This window comes from Arachis hypogaea, chromosome 1, assembly GCF_003086295.3.
Source record: "Arachis hypogaea cultivar Tifrunner chromosome 1, arahy.Tifrunner.gnm2.J5K5, whole genome shotgun sequence".
Taxonomy (NCBI): Eukaryota; Viridiplantae; Streptophyta; class Magnoliopsida; order Fabales; family Fabaceae; genus Arachis; species Arachis hypogaea.
The window spans coordinates 6305340-6322545 of record NC_092036.1 but is presented as its reverse complement, the minus strand read 5'-3'; the positions used below and the strand labels follow the sequence as shown (position 1 = coordinate 6322545).

General features: G+C 32.1%; 2 protein-coding genes across 10 annotated transcripts; one reads left to right on the top strand and one right to left on the bottom strand.

The window, feature by feature from the left end:
- Positions 1-2079: 2079 nt before the first annotated feature.
- LOC112792460 (6-phosphofructo-2-kinase/fructose-2,6-bisphosphatase) lies at positions 2080-11703 on the bottom strand. 9 transcript variants are annotated; one of them, XR_011881549.1, is made up of 23 exons: positions 11129-11703; positions 10320-10615; positions 9475-9657; positions 9036-9245; positions 8843-8938; positions 8494-8592; positions 8358-8387; positions 7682-7735; positions 6590-6643; positions 6432-6509; positions 6262-6353; positions 6114-6171; positions 5958-6032; positions 5326-5373; positions 4847-4944; positions 4499-4574; positions 3997-4085; positions 3803-3865; positions 3603-3694; positions 3385-3456; positions 3198-3261; positions 3017-3082; positions 2080-2407 (listed from the first exon to the last, which is right to left on the bottom strand). XR_011881549.1 is itself a non-coding variant. In XM_025835712.3 (22 exons), exons 1-22 carry the CDS (start codon positions 11412-11414, stop codon positions 2330-2332), a joined length of 2283 nt encoding a protein of 760 aa, XP_025691497.1. In that variant the 5' UTR covers positions 11415-11703; the 3' UTR covers positions 2080-2329. The 9 variants fall into 9 exon arrangements, 3 of the variants coding, with proteins under 3 accessions (XP_025691497.1, XP_025691513.1, XP_025691519.1); XR_011881550.1 differs by having other exon boundaries at positions 3385-3453; XR_011881547.1 differs by having other exon boundaries at positions 3997-4056.
- Positions 11704-13377: 1674 nt separating this feature from the next.
- Positions 13378-14200, top strand: LOC140178338 (uncharacterized). Its single transcript, XM_072214803.1, has 3 exons — positions 13378-13644; positions 13696-13986; positions 14105-14200. Exons 1-3 carry the CDS (start codon positions 13378-13380, stop codon positions 14198-14200), a joined length of 654 nt encoding a protein of 217 aa, XP_072070904.1.
- Positions 14201-17206: the final 3006 nt, after the last annotated feature.

Genomic DNA, 17206 nt, shown 5'->3' with positions numbered 1-17206 from the left:
AGCATACGCGTTATGTACCTTCTCTTGTAAAAAATTTATATTCTCTTATCGGCTTATCCTATATAAGTATAACTATATAAGTTTATATTTATGATTGATATTTCTCCTAAAATTCCACATTTGTCTTTACTTTCATAATTGATGAATCAAAGTGAGTATATAGTAATAGTATTATATAAAATTTTAACATGCATGATATAATTTATTCAGGTACAACGAGACATGCCTTGGAGATGAAAAGGCATTATTTCACAAAAGTGATGCTGAATCACATTTTTTTTTCAAGCTATTCATTATACATTAATCATATACGGAAATCAATTTTGACAAACTCATAAAATATATATGTTATATTAATTAGCCATCTCTTTTTATATATAGTTTTTAAAGTTGTCTTGGAAAAATTCACTTCTATTAGTAAATAGTAACGTAACTTCAGTCATTAATATATATAGACACCTATAATATACGGAGATTACCATGGATAGAAAACATGTAAACACATAAATTTAAAATTTTTATAAGATACGAAGATACGACATATATATAGAATATAAAATATTTTTTAAATAAATTATAATGATATTTTGATATTTTATTCATATTAAAATATAAATTATTTTTTTAATTATTTTTAATATCTTTTTTTAATTATATAAATTATTTAAAATATTTTTATTTTAATAATTAATAATATATACTATTTTTAAATTCATTTCAAGAATATATATTAAAAATAAAGTTGAACATATTAATACGTAATAGTATTTAAATATATTTCAACGTATTTGAAAAAAATTATTTATTATTAAGACATAATTACACACAAAATATATGTGTTAAAAAAATATCAATGAATATCATATTTAAAATGTATTCGAAATGCAGAATACGACAAATTAAAAAAAAAGTGTTCGTACTGCCTAGAGAGAGACACAAAAAGGGATTATTGTAAGATAAACTTGTGATGATTTTTTGTAAATGGAGAAATATTGAAAATTATTATACAGCTGTAAAATATTACTATGAGTTATTTTTTTTACATTTGTTTACTTTGTCAATATTAGAGGGACGGTAACAATTTGGTTGGACTAGACAGAAGTGGGGGACCTCATTACTACAGTTATAAAAAGATCAAAGGATATGTTCAGAGGACCCCATGTGACTTTATCAGTCTTTTTTTTTTTTTTCTTTTCTTTTTTAAAGAAAGTTGATAAAACATTTCCTCTACTATTTCTCGTCACCCTACAATGCAATGCAAGTTCTGTTTCAATACAAATAGGAACAGTAGATATTTGTAATTGTTGTATATAGATTCGATTCCAACACACTTTGATTTGATGCAATTTGCAATGAAATTATGCAATGCATGCTTCCGGCCATGGAATTTATTCCTTTTTAAGAGGAGACATATAAATTTCATATTCATACATCATCGCATGCTGTTTGGTGTTATAGCCTCGTGAACTCTGACGCAACTCCTTCCCCAACTATGTAGTTTTGCTAGAGATGAGACTACATTTGATAATCAACATTTTATTCGATAATCAGTTTGATTTTGAAGTTTAATGATACTCACTTTGGTTATTGAATATTGAATCAAATTAATCCTTGTAACACAAATTTAGTTAATAAAATGTATATATATGTAACTAACTCTCATTATAATAGTTAAACAACTAATTTAACGGTAGAAATGTTAGACTCAATTTTGATCTCTTTTAGTCTATTAAAAAAACTACATTAAACATCACAGTACCTTTACTTAAATTAGACTTGGACCTGCACAATATTCAAAAAACTTTCTTTTCTGTACATATTTTAGATGACTAAAATAATACAGAAGCTTTTGGTTTTATAATTTGTTATAAAATAATTTGTATAACTCTTAAAACAAAGAACTATATCATAATAAATTCTATAATATAATACGATAATAATATAATAAAACCAAACATGATACACTTTTTCCAATTCCAAAGATGTATTTGTTGCAATTAGAATTTTGGAAACTATTTTAATATCTCAGAGACCATTTTGAAACTTAATTCATAAAAAATTCTTTTTCTAAAATCCAGATGAGAGAAACTTAATTGGTGGAATTTGTATTAGCCATGAAGTATAACGTCTTACAAAGAGAACATCATTTACACTTGAAATGAAACAAATGTTGAGTTTGAAGAGCATGACTTCCCTTCTTTATGATAATAATGTAATCCATTTGTGGGAATAATACACTTTTAACAATTTGAAAGAAGAAGGAGAATCCATAATTTGTCTATACAAGACACAACATAAGCAAGAGAGCTTCTCATCATCAGTTCATTTTTCAGTCCATTAGTTTGTATCTTTTCTCTTGGACACCAGTAACTCCCATTTGTATCTCTATTATTGTATGAAGAGGCACCTGCAATGCAATTGACAAATTCCATCTTAGATATCTTGTGCATGTGTTATAATATTAGATAAATTAGTCCCTAATAAAATAACATAACAAATTTCTCTTTTAATTTTGAAAATTTTAGACAATCTAATCCCTTAACTATACTATATTTTTTATATATAAAAATTGAAGACTGATTTGCCACTTTTAAAAAACATTTTAAAAATATTCGGAACTGATTTGTCTTTTTTATTTTATAGAGATTAATTTGTCTAATCTGCACTCCTAATTTGTGTCCTCTAAAACTTAGAAGACTTCATATAACCTTAAGCTTCAATAAGAATTTGATTTTATCCTTCCATTCAACGGTTACTAACTACTATGTCTTCTTTCTTCTTTTTTTTATAAAAAAAATGTAGTATTTATATTTTATCCATTATAGAAATTTTAAAAGCAACTTTATCTTATAGTTGATTTGTAGTCTCTAGAGATCTTCTCAGAAAGCCATATCACTACCAAAATTTGACTAGAAAAACTTGAAGTTTTAACCATCAAATCAAGTTTCAAATGGACTCAATATAGTAAAAGAAAAAAGGGACAACAGAGCTCAACTACTATGAATCCACTGATTACCTCTATATGTGGAATTTCTTGCAAAGGCCTGTCAGCAAAATAAGCATATAATGCCCTCAAAACTGCCTGCAATGAGAAAAACAAGGAACCACATTCAGAGATTAAACCAATCAAACAAGAAAAAAAAAAAAAATACAACATTTTTAAGGACTATGTTAGTCTAATTGCAAAAAAGCAAAACCTGGTGAGATATCACAACCACTGGTGCTCGTTGTCGCTCAAGCTCAATAATTACAGGTTCTAACCTGCATTGTTTAGGGAAGAAAAACCAAAACCAAAACCAAAACCAAAACCTGAAGTTAGATATCAAACAAGCTGAAAGATGAAATGAAATAATGCTTAACAGATAAAAAAATGTATGTTTCAACCTTTGAATGACATCCAAATAAGACTCTCCGCGAGGATAACGATACCTAAGCTTGTCCTTCTTGCGAGATCTGCTATAAGTGGAAAAAAAAATCATGTCTGTTTAGATAGCCTTTTCTCCACAAGCCTAACCATTTTTTTTTTTTAGTTTTATGTAATACACTACTTGCATTCAACTTGAAAGCAAAAGAGTCGTAGAGGTTACAAGTCTGCGACATACTCATACTCCTCTGGCATGTTTTTCTTTATCTCTTCATACGTCATACCATCACACACCCCAGCATTTATCTCATCAAGTGCTCGCCATTGTATCTAAGATAATAAGTGCAGGAATACCATAATGTTCAAGTTTGTCATCCATATCTCTCGACATTAACATGACTTCATGCATCCGTAAGCTTTAAGGATGATAACACTAACCTTGGGGAATCCAACAATTGGACTTGCTGTCAGGATTGTTCTCTGTAGCGTACTGGTCCATATCTGAACCAGTGGTTACAAACATGACAAATCATTCATCATTTCAATATTTGCTTATATTAGTTCATGCAGCAAGCTCATATGAGCTCTGATTCAGCATTAAATTGTTTCAATTTCCACAATAGCCTACATACCGAGAGAAAACTCTTTTATAGTGGACTGGCGACAGAAATGAAAATTCGTGACACGATTAACTGATACAAGCATTATTATTGACAATAGGCTGCAGTTAAACACAGTTGTCAAGCGAACAAAATCATGGATTTCTGTTGAAAAACAGATAACATATACCAATGTCTCTATCTTATCTCAGAGTATCAGAGTAATTTTCACCATATGACATATGTTACAAACTTACAATATCAGTATCTTAAGATGATCCCTTAAAATGATTTTCATATTAACTTTCATTTCATGAATTGTTTCCTAGTTCTTTTAAGATTACTAGTCTTAAAATTATTATTATAGGGATTCGTCTTTCTATATGATATGATATCAGATCACACTATATATCAATATTACCTTTTTGTTCTTAGTCTTGCGTTTTCTTTTTCCTTCTCTACCAAAAACCCATAATCTTAAAAGGTTCAAAGAACACAAGGAAGAGATTGAATCTATATAAATGAAAAATCTTACAGAAGCAGCCCGCTCTGATTTGAGACGCTTTCCAACAAAGTTGGCAAGCTTCTTTTTATAGAGTTCTCCAGCCTCACTGTCATAACAAATTGCATTGTGCTCTAGTTAGTCACCCCAAGAAAAGAAAAGGAAAAACGAAAAAGGATAATGATTCTAAAAACGATAGACATCACATTTAGAAATAGAGGAAGCAACATAGCTAAGATAGAGCAGGTCCCAAAAAAAAAAATAAACATAGCTAAGATAGAGGAGCCATTTAATTTTAAATATCTGTTGATTAATTAGAAAGCAACCAGACTTTCTTTTACATTCATATCTCTTCATTTTCCTTTTCTACATCATATTTACCTTAATGCGGCATCTCCTCCAATTCTGCCTCTTACATTATCCTGACTTTCTCCATGCCGAGTAAGTAATATTGGGCGAGGTGTAAGGTGTGTATTTACCTACAGTAGATATATTGAGGTTCACAGCAATGTACAAATATGACGAAAAAGAAAATGTCAGGTTTATTCATATTATCAGACACTTACCAGTGATATGACTGTACATATAGACATAGGTAATAGTTTTATGAATGTAACATTTCATGAACCGTAAAAGCTTGAACAAATTTGGTGTTCAATATTGAGTTGGATGAAAGAACTTATGTAGGACTATCTTTTCATTGGAAGACACGGGGAGGGGACAGAGTGATAGCTAGCTTCCTTTTTGTTTCCACCAAATTTTGGTAGTATCTTATTGAATTTTATCAATTTTTTGCCTGTGTTCATGTCAAATGCTGATTGTAATTGAAGTATTTAACCACATTTTTCAGTAATGCTTACCAAGAAAAAGACAATTCGGCCAGGAAGGTAGCCACTGATATTGTTCACCTACAGCAAAAGATAGAAGATGTGATCAAATAACAAATCAAAAACACTTAAACAAAATAGGCCAAGAAATAGGGAATACCAATGAATTCTAAGTAAAGTGAGAAATTGTGAAGTCAGTGCTTAACTAGTCAATAATCACGTGTCCAAACAATCTAGAGCAATAATGACTCTATCTATTCTGCCTCCTACTTTGCCGTATAGTTTTGATATTGGTGAGATAGTAGGCATAACAATATTACTGCAACAACAACTAAATCTAGTTTCCATGTGGATCTGATTATAATTTTAATAGACTGACCTAAGCCATTTAGTTACTGAACTGGTTCTTAAACCAATTACATCCATGTGAAGAACTCCATTAATAAGAGGAAAATAGCATGTTCAATATGCTCAACGATGAAAACTTTTTCACATTTTTGCAACTTCATACTGATCACATCAAGAATTTCTTGTTTGATGTTAAATCATGCTACAAAATTTCATATGCGGATTCTGACACGAACTATCAAGATGATCAACTGTACTGAAAGGTTATGTTCAATGCATAATAGGATCAACACAAACAATGAAGTAACCGAACTTACTTGTATTTGCCCACCATGTCCACTGACCATATCAATCATTTTTATGTAAGATCCTTCTTCTACTGGCTCATAAACCTAATAATATGAAAATAAACATTATTTAAGGAAAAAAAGCTCACACAAAACAATCATTAAAAGTATTTTGTAATCACTTGCCTTCTCATAATTGGCCAGACGGTTTTTGAAGTCTTGCAATCCAGCCTGAAAATCCGGCCTGCAAGATGAAGTTAATTGTATATGTATCCACATCAACACTAAGGTAAATCTTCCATTTTAAGATGCAAAATTATAAATTAAACATTACTCTTCTGCATAGTCAGGACTTTGCTGAATTTTAAGACGTATATTCCTTTCGATTATGTTTACATCATTACATATTGTTTCCAGGAAGATAATCTGCAATGAAAACAGAAATGAATCAGGATAAGCATATAACTCTGCATAATTATAATTACAACACCTGTCTGTGACTACCTTGCATCTTCCTTCAGCTAATTTCATCAGCATGTTTCTTCGCCTCTTGTTACTATTTGTGGCATCAAATATCCCCACCTAAACCGAAGTTAAACTTTATGCAAATAGATGAAAGAAAGCATAATTAGTAACCAAAAGACGCAGCAAAATGATCTTACCTGACCACCTTCGTGCATCCAAGATACCATATCTTCAAATGCCAGCGCTGCTACCTAGTGGCACGTGATATATTAAAACTATTTACACAGAGAAAGGTCAACATGGTGTCAACATCGCCAGTATCATCCATTATAAATGAAATATCAGAAGAGCATTAGCATTATGTTAAAGGGTAAGATAGTTGTAACAGATTAATATCTATCACCATGAACTTTCCTTTTTTATCTCACTCTACATTTGTGCAGTGGTGTTGCTTCTAATATAGTAGCTCAATACACAAAATGTCAGAAGTAGCACTTTAAATAAGAGTAACAAGATCTTAACATTGTAATGCATGATTTTGTTTCAACTTTTTATCAATCAAAAAGATGTTACCCTATTAGATTGTGACATTATCCATGTGGAGAGGCCCAAGGATTACACTATGTTAGAACTAGGAACTCGTACCAGTAATAGGATGAATTGCAAAGTAAATGTTTATTGAATGACTGAATCCTTAATTTTATAGAAGTGATTTTACTATCTCCAAGGATACTTTAGAGTCCCCTTCTCTCCCAAACTATTCCAAATGACTGGACATCCTTTGTTCAACCCTGTTCCTTCTATTTATACTAACCACTAAGGCAATAACTCACCAATTGTAACTAACTAACTAACTATAACTAGCTACCTAAGGGTATCCTAAGACTCCAAAGTCCTAACACACTATTTCAACCTATCTCACACTTCTCAATCCTGGCTGAGTTCCTGAACCATTCTGTACTTAGGAATCACTTAGATCAACAAACTCTGATTAATTTATTCAACACATGATGTTGTGTGTGATTCAGAAGAACAACATTTAATAAGTTTTCTTGAAATAATACATAATTAAAAGCATTTCTAGTTAAATATGCAAGTTTTAAGAAATAAGACAGTTAATTGGAACTAAATTCAACAAATTATAGAAGCAATAATGTCATAATTCCAACTAAAAATTAAAAAGTTATAATGCAATGTATAAGCTATAGGTTTTACTGGCTCACAGTTAGTTTACAACTCTACTCCAATAGTCCAATAATAATAATAATAATTAAAGAAATCTGCAGTACCTCATTACGTGCTTCCACACCTTCAGGATTATCAGCTGCAAAGAAATCTGCGGACTGCAAAATAATATCACGTGAACTAAACGGTTAAACTATAAAATATGATGGGCTAGTGCAACATCATGATTTCAAGGGAAAGAAAATCAAGTTTTCACTGTCCCATTATAACCACATGATGTGGTAATACTGAGAATCTTACGACCCTCAAAAGTACAAGGGAATGTAATAAAGTATCAATGTTCAGACTTTATAGTTAAAAACTTCATTCTTATGGTTTTGGCCCACCTTCAGAATTTAGTTGACTGCTATACAGTTCATTCAATGCTTTCCAATTTCATCTTATTTATAAACTTGTTGGAATAATCTCCAAGCCTACTGCATCACCATAATCCTCTAAGAGCTCAATTCACTTATTGAATTTTTTAAAGACAAATGTGATTAAATCATTAAAAGCATCAGATATTGAATTCTAGGATACTGCTTTGGAATAATTTTCAACTGCAAATTCTTCATTCTAGCATGAACCACATTGATCTCATGATAATTGGTTTACAATGCAATGAGGGATATAACTACCAGTAGAAAAACATGCAGTGCATAATAAAGTTCTGAAGATAATCTTTATATCAGAAGCATAGACTATTTAATAGTTGCAACTATGCAAATAAATAAAGTATACCTGATTAGCTCCATGCTTAAGGCGACGATACTGCAACATCCAAAAGTAAGTATGTTAACTATCTTTACGTGTTTCCAAATTTCCACATGGTAAATGTTATATCAATGTTAAAAGGTGATTTTAAGAATGTAACAACCTTTCCAACATTGAAGTGTTTGGTATTATGACCTAACCAACGAAGATATCTTGTAAGTTTAGCTGCAGTGAATGTTTTACCTCGCGCTGGCAGGCCTACCTATGCAAAAGAAAGAAGATAGAAAATAGAACAATTATTGTCACAATTTTAATTTACTAGTTAGATTAACTAAAGGGAAATATGACCATTTTTCCAGGTATTTCTAACTTCCAACTTTCAATGTATATACTTGACTTAGTCTCAATTAATTTACAACTATGAAATAAAAATGAAAAGTAGTGACAAAGAACAACTACGAATATAAAAATTAGTGAGTAATAACTTATCATGACAGAGTATTAGAGTATACCAGGATAATCGCCAAATGTCTATCCTCCTTGGGACCCAGCATCTGGTCGGCAACAGCCGCAGCTGCAACAGCTCCAGCAGCGGCTGGCATTGAATTCTATCAATGAACAAGAAAGGGTGAACATGCAATATAAGTTGGCTCGCATCAAACAAGTTTGAATAGTATACAATAAGTGGAAGTTATTTATACAAACCTTGGTATCATTATCTAAATTAAGATCATGAGTGAAGATATTAGAACTAGAAGATTTTATGAGTCTTGGGGATCCAACACCCCTATCAACAAAAAGCCCCCTCTGACTCTCTTGCCTTTGCAGAGGCGAATACGATCCCACTGACTTGGACTCAACCATTCCAGAAGTTGGAAAGGCCTTAGAAGAATCAGGCACGATAACCTCCATCTCCTGGTTAGAACATCAACACAACCAATCAGATTTAACATTTAATATGTTGAGTATCAAGAATCAAGATAGCATGTAAGCTTAATTTCTTATATGTTTCCCTCTTAGACTCAGAAAGTGGCATTTTGTCTTGTAAGTCTCCTATGAAATGTTTTCTACTACTATTAAATAATAAATAGTCCATTTAGAAAGTATAAACAACACTTAAAAGATGTGAGTTTGAACGATAAACCTTTATTGTTGTAGGGCGATCAGCAGAAGCACCACCATCCTTGAAGGAATATGAACCACTAGTTAGTGACCTTGGAGTCTCTGTCATGTTAGCTGCATATACAAAGGCTGAATTTGCCGAAGTTGAGGGTGCTGGAACAACATAATGCTCAAGATCAAGGTCCAAACCGGCCGAAGAGCAATTCTGGAGAGTAAAAAGTAAAGCAAGCTTAAAATATTTAGTAATCATAAGACAACAAGGCAACCTTTACTTCATAGAGATCCAAGCCACAGGGTGAAATAAGAGAAGAAAAGAAGAGAGACACATATGATAGCAACCAATTTAAATATGATATCCTAAATATTTATATGTTTTTTCAACTGTTGAAGTATATGAAGCAACAATAGTGCTTTGGATTTCAAGATCGCCTATCAGAAGAACTAAAGGGAAATTTAAATGCACTATCAAAACGACCATTCTATTTGCACCAACAGTTGACATTTATTTACTAGACCAAGGTGTGTTTAGAAATATAAGACAACATCTAAATACCTAACATCAGCGTTACATATTTTACATTGGAAACCATGGCGACTTGTATCGCACCCATCATTGGATAGGATTCCATCCTCACTTTAGACTCCATCCAATGATAGATAGAGTGTAAGTTAGTACAACGTCCAAAGCAAAACATGTTCACCTAATTCAATATCTTCAGGATTGGGGGCAAATTAACACTTTGTTCTTCAGATAACACAGCAGTAGAAACTACAAATTAAAAATAAAGGTGCTTCTATTTTAATGTCACTGACCAAGTATTCCAAGGGTTAAAAATACATAAACAAAACCAGAAGTTGACGTCTAACCTCACCACCTGGCTGAGGTGCCGAATTTATGCTGACATCAGGCATCCAACGTACAGACGACGGACGAAAATTCTCCTGGTAAGCCCTCCAGCTAGCTGCAAGGTCAAAAGGAGAGACCCTGTCTGCTTTTACAAATACTTTATACTCAAGAACTTCATCATTTTCAAGCCTGAACAAAGCAAGCTTGGCGTCCTCTTTCAGCGCTCCCCCAATGAGTTGGCGGCTTGGACCCTCCTCAACAAAACAAGGCGCATTGCTGTACTTAGGCTTCAACAAGAACTTGAAGTCCAAAGTTTCTAGAAATCCCAAACAAAAACCAGAGTCAAAACATCAGGTTCATAAACTAACACCAACCATCCTCTTCCAACAACACAATTTCCAAAATTGCAACACATTCACATATCAAACTCTCTGCCCATAGTAAAACCAATAATGCTTTTGCTCTGATCAAGAGTTCATCTTATAATAAGTCCTCCAAACATTTTACCACGAATGAGTCCTCACATAATTATGCAACATCGAACTAGTCCTACTATAGTGGAAAATAAAGACTTATTTTATTTTCTGGAATTTTATAAAAAATAAAAAGAAAAAATATTGAAAACAATCAAACATGTTTTCTGTTCATCTAAAATTGGATAAGAGTGAGCCAGCTAGGGTGGGCTCGATTTACGAGAAAAAAAAGAGTACAGGAATAATTTCTCCCTAGAAAAGAAGAAACCACCAACTAACTAACCTACCTACCTAAACTTATTTTCAAAAAAGAAAAATAATAATAATAAAAAATTAAGAGGAGGAAGGTAGGTAACCGTGATTAGGTGGAACAACAAAGCTGAGCTCCCACATTGAAACAGATTCTCGTTCCATGGAAAGTGCCTTGGAAGGGTCCCAAGAGCCGATGAGAGGAACCGAGCCGAACACGTGAGGAACGAGGTCGGCGGTAAGGGTGTGGTTCTTGTCCATCTTAAGTGAGACGTAGAGCTGGCCTCCGTCGTGATGAGCGGAGGCGTGTCCTTGGCCATCGGGTGTATCATCTTGGCCGTCTGGCTTGTTCGCTCCTCCTTCTTCGCCTTCCTTGGAGGCACCGGTTCCCATTGGCTATGGTGTTTGTGGCAATTGAGGGAGCATGCAGATGTGGATATGGAGGCCTGGTTTTCTGGTGAGAGTGGCTTTGGAGTTATCGATGGATAAGGAAGAGATGATGATTGATTGATGACTTGGTTTAGAATTTGGAAGTGAGGGAGTGGTGTTGGTGTTGGTGGGACTCGCTGGGTGACTCACTCACTCTTACTAGTTACTACTGTTACTGCTCCGTCTTCTCTCTTATGTTTATCTACTTTCTTCTTTCTTTCTTTCATACTAGTGGTTACTGCTTGACTTGGGAAAGATACCAATGGCTTAACAACTCAAATTTATAGTATTACTAATTGGTAATTACCAATTGAGAAATACATAAATATGTCTGTAATTTTATAATTCCAAACACATATAAATTCTTGATTAACTAATAAAAAATAATTTTTTAGAATGCGAGATATTTAAATTTAAGATTGAATTTTTTCATTTTTTTATTTAAAAAGTAAAATATATTTTTTTTATTATATATTTTATTAGTGAAATTAAATAAGAGAAAAAATATTAAAGAATTAGACATTATATTTTACTCAATCAATTAAAAAAATTGAGAAAATCTATTTTTATTTAAATTTTTCTTTCTAAAATATATATAAGGACAAGTAGGTCATTCACATAGATTTAATTATTTCGCGTTTTAGAAAATGAATAATATTTTTAATTAGTTGAGAATTTATTTATCTTTAAGATAAAAAGTCAAACACCTATTTATTATTTTCTCTTATTAGTTTTATATGTTATATCAATAAAAATAAATTTTTTTATATTAACATTGTGAATAATAAATCAAAAGAACGAACACGGTTGAATTACCGTATAAAATATTTCAATTAATTACTACATACAAAATAATCAAACTGAATTTTCAGAAGGCATATAATAGAGTCAAGTGAAACTTTGTGGACATTGTCTTACAGAAGATGGAGTTTGGGCGTAAATGGCGAGAGTGGGTGATGGAGTGTGTCGGCACAGCTTCTATGTCGATTTTGGTAAACGGTTCACCCACGAAACTATTCAAGATGGAAAGAGGCTTGAGACAAGGTGATCCATTTTCTCCCTTCTTATTTATTCTTGTCGTTGATGTTCTACATAAAATGGTAGGTGAGGCTATTAGAAACGAACGTATATCCCCATTGTTGGTTGGAAGAGACAGTATATAATTGTCACATCTTCAGTTTGCAGACAACACTATATTATTTTGCCCCCTAGAGGAGAAGACTATCAAGAACTATAAGAAGTTCCTACGCTGCTTTGAGTTGATGTTGGGGTTAAGCATCAATTTTAAAAAATCTAGTTTTATCCCAATCAATTGTGATCCACAGTGGGTGCAAAGTATGTGCAGCTTGTTAGGATACAAGGAAGCTACTCTTCTGGTCAGATATCTTGAAATTCCTCTAGGAGCTAACCCGAGGTTGGTCAAGACTTGGAAGCCAATTATAGACAAAGTGGAGGAGAAGCTCAACTTATGGAAGTCTAAGGTGCTTAACAAAGCGGGAAAATTGATGCTCATCAAAGCTGTTCTAAATAGCTTACCGGTATATTACTTAAGCTTATATAAGATGTCGAAGGCTGTTGCTGAAAAGTTGATATCATTACAAAAGAGATTCTTATGGAGTAAGGAGAATGGTAGGAACGGTATGGCTTTGGTTAAATGGGAGTTGGTTCAGGCCCCAAAAAAGCTAGGGGGTCTAGGAGTTGGCGATGCGATGATTCGTAATACAACACTGTTATTCAAGTGGTGGTGGAGGTTTTCCAAGGAGGATTGTCCGTTGTGGAAAAAAGTAGTATGTTCGTGTAATAAACTCAACCCCGATGAGCTAATCTCCACTCAGAAACTACCGACTAGAGGGGTCCATGGAAGGATATCTGTCAGTTACAGATAAAGGAGCAGCGTGTAAGAGATAAGATGATAACAGGGTTGACTATGGAGGTTGGTGATGGTCGAAGAACTAGATTCTGGGAGGATGTCGGGCTATATTATGGTACTCTAAAGGATAGGTTTTCAAGACTCTTCTCGGTTTCAAACAAAAAAGGATATGTCATAGGGGATTGTGGGTTCTGGGATGGGTTAGAGTGGATATGGAATTTCCAATGGAAGCGTGAGTTATTTCATTGGGAATTGAAAATTGTGAATCAATTACATGACACTTTGAGACTAGTTAAATTAGCAGCTGACAGAGAGGATAGAGTGGTGTGAAAGTTTGATAGACAAGGTGTATTTTTCACTAACTCATTTGTGCAGGTATTGCAGGAGGAAACGCTTCCGAAGGACGTAACCAGTTATAGTTTCACCAAGACCATCTGGAAAGGATTAGTTCCTCCAAGGGTGGAGCTGCTTGTTTGGTTTGCCTTAGTAGGGAGGGTGAATACAAAAGAAAGATTGTGTCGGCTTGGGATAGTTAATAATGAGGATAATATGTGCGCCCTATGTAATACGAATGTCGAAAATGTCCATCACTTATTCCTTGCATGTGAGTTTTCTTGGCGTGGTGCGTTTGGTTATCTCTTCTTGACAGGAATTGGTGCATCCCAGGTACTTTGAATGACCATTTTCAAAGCTAGACAGGCACGACTTGAAGAAAGGAGGAGCGCAAAAAATGGTATATATCCTTCTTTGCAATAGTTTGGAACATTTGGATTGAAAGAAATAGGAGGATATTTCAAAAGGCAAAGAGGTAGAAGAAGTTGTCAACTTGTCTAGCATTGGTTATCAGGAGTGGAAGAGGGAGGATCCCTTTTGTTGTTGATGGCAGTGCCGAAGATGACAAGGGGATTGTTTTAGCTCGCAAAGTTTTTGGGTGGCTACTTTTATTTTATAGTTTCTTTTAGTTTTCTGTCCCTTGCTCCACTTGTGTGTTGAGCTCCTTTAGTTAAAAAAAAGTCATTTAACAAAACAAATCTAACCAAATCATTTACACTCACATGCACACATTGTTCTTTGCACGTTTGCTGCACGTTCTTCTTTTTCTTTTTATTCTTCTTCTTCGTCACCCCTGATACTTTTTCTTCTTCTCCTTCTTTTTCATTATTTTTCTCTTTCGTTATCATCATCACCAACACTACCATTTTCTCCTCCTCCTTTTCTCATTGGAATTTCTTCTCCTCTATCATTTTCATCATCATGATCGTCATTGTTATAGTCATTGTCGTCTTCTTCTTATACGTATTGTCGTTATCGTTATCGTCGTTATTGTTATCGTTATTGTAGAATTTTTACTATATTGATGAATTGCCTAATCCAAAATTGATTTTGATATGTTTTTGTTGATAATTCAGACATTTTTGTGTGTTGTTTTCAAATTGAGTTTGTGTGTCACAATCATTAAGTAATTTTGGTGCATTTCTGAGTTAATTGAGGTTTGTAGCATAATTTTGGTGTAAAAATTAAGAAATTTATGTTATTGTTAAGAAATTTTGGTATATTTTTATTCTGATAAATTCTGCATAATTCAAAACTCTTCTTCCTCCTCCTCATCTTTTGCTGTTTCTTCTTCTTTTTCATCATCATCATCATTTTTTTCTTATTTATTTTTTCCTTCTTATTTTACCTTTTCAAGTTTTTTCTTGTTTTACTCTATTAATAAGAATAAAAAAAATTAAACAAAGAAGAAGAAGAAGAAGAAACACATAATGCTGCAAAATTACTAGAAAAATGATGAAACTACATTCATTCAACTAAAAGAAAGAAAGAAATAAGGAAAAGAAGAAGAAGAAAAAAATGCAACATTAAAGAAAATATTTTTGTGTATTTGTAGCAAAATTTCGATGTAAAAACTAAGACATTTATGTATTATTATTATTAAGACATTTCAATGTATTTGTATTTTGATAAGTTCTGCATAATTCAAAATTTTTCCTCCTCCTCCTCCTCATCTTTTGCTGCTTCTTCTTCTTCTTTTTCATCATTATCATCTTTTTTTTTCTTATTCATCTTTTTTTATTGTTTTACCTTCTCAAATTTCTTCTTGTTTTACTTTCTTAACAAGAATAAAAAAAATCAAACAAAGAAAAAGAAGGAAACATATAATGCTGCAAAATTACTTGGAAGAGGATGAACCTACATTCATTCAACTAAAAGAAAGAAAAAAAGAAGAAATTTTATGCATGCTTCAATGAGTTGTGTGTCTTTTTGAACTCATATTGTATGATGTAATGAAAAAATAATAACAGTGTATTTTAGTTTGTGTTTCGGTATATTTTGTATGTCTTTCTCTATATTTCGTGTGAATTGAGGTGTACTTATTGCTGTTATTCTCTTTATGCTGTAACTAGACAATAGAATATTATTATTGTGCTTCTGATGTTATTTTGTACATATTTGAGTAATTTGTAACTGTTTTGTCCATTTTTCAAAAATTTTGTTCTAGTACGTCTAGTATCATTTTATTTATGTTTTATTGAAATGCATGTCTTTTTGAACTCACATTGTATGATGCAATAAAATAATAATAGCGATGTATTTTGGTTTGTGTTTTGGTATATGTTGTTTGTCTTTCGGTATATATTGTGTGAAATAAGGTGTACTTATTGCTGTTGTCTTCATTATGTTGTAACTAGACAATAGAATATTGTTTTTGTGTTCTGATGTTATTTTGTACATATTTGAGTGATTTGCAACTGTGTTTGTCCATTTATCAGGAATTTTATTCATCAGTTTATTGTAACAAGCTATGAAATTTTATTCTAATGCTTCTAGTATCATTTTATGCATGTTTCATTAAGTTGCATGTCTTTTTGAACTCATATTGTATGATGTAATAAAAAAATAATAGTGGTATATTCTAGTTTGTATTTTGGTATATTTTGTTTGTCTTTCAATATATTTCATGTGAATTGAGGTGTACTTGTTACTGTTGTCCTCTTTATGCTATAACTAGATAACAAAATATTGTTATTGTGCTTTTGGTGTTATTTTGTACATATTTGAGTGATTTACAACTGTTTTTGTCCATTTATTAGAAATTTTGTTCATCGATTTCTTATAACAAACCATAGAATTTTGTTCTAGTATTTTTTGGTATTATTTTATGCATGTCTTTTTGAATTCACGTTATTTTACTCTCTTAATAAGAATAAAAAAATACATAATGCTACAAAATTACTTGAAAAAAGATGAACTTACATTCATTTAACTAAAAGAAAGAAGAAAAAAAGAAAAAAAGAAGAAAAAATGCATTAAAAAAATATTTTTGTGTATTTGTAGTAAAATTTCGGTGTAAAAACTAAGAAATTTATGTGTTATTGTTAAGAAATTTTGGTATATTTTTATTCTTATAAGTTCTGCATAATTCAAAACTATTATTCTTCCTCCTTATCTTTTACGGCTTTTTCTTCTTCATCTTCTTATTTCATTTTCTCATAATTCTTTTTGGGAGAAAAAATCAAACAAAAAAAATACATAATATTGCAAAATCAATAGAAAGAAGAGGAAAAAAATGTAGCAACAACAACAACAACAATAAAAAGAACGACAAAAAGGATGAAACAAGCAAAGAAAAAGGAGGAGAAACGCAAAGAAAAAGGAAAAGAAGAGGGAGGAGGAGGAGGAAAAAAATGCGGGATACAAACATTAGAGAAGAAACACGGAGAAGAAGAAGAAACACGAAAAAAAATGACGTGATTTCAAGCACATGTTATATAAATGGGTTTTGTTAGATTAAAACTAATTTGTTTAGATTTGTTTGTCAAAAAAGCTTGTATGTGTAGAAGAACTCAAAATATTTTATAATATAAATGTATCAAATTTAAACTTA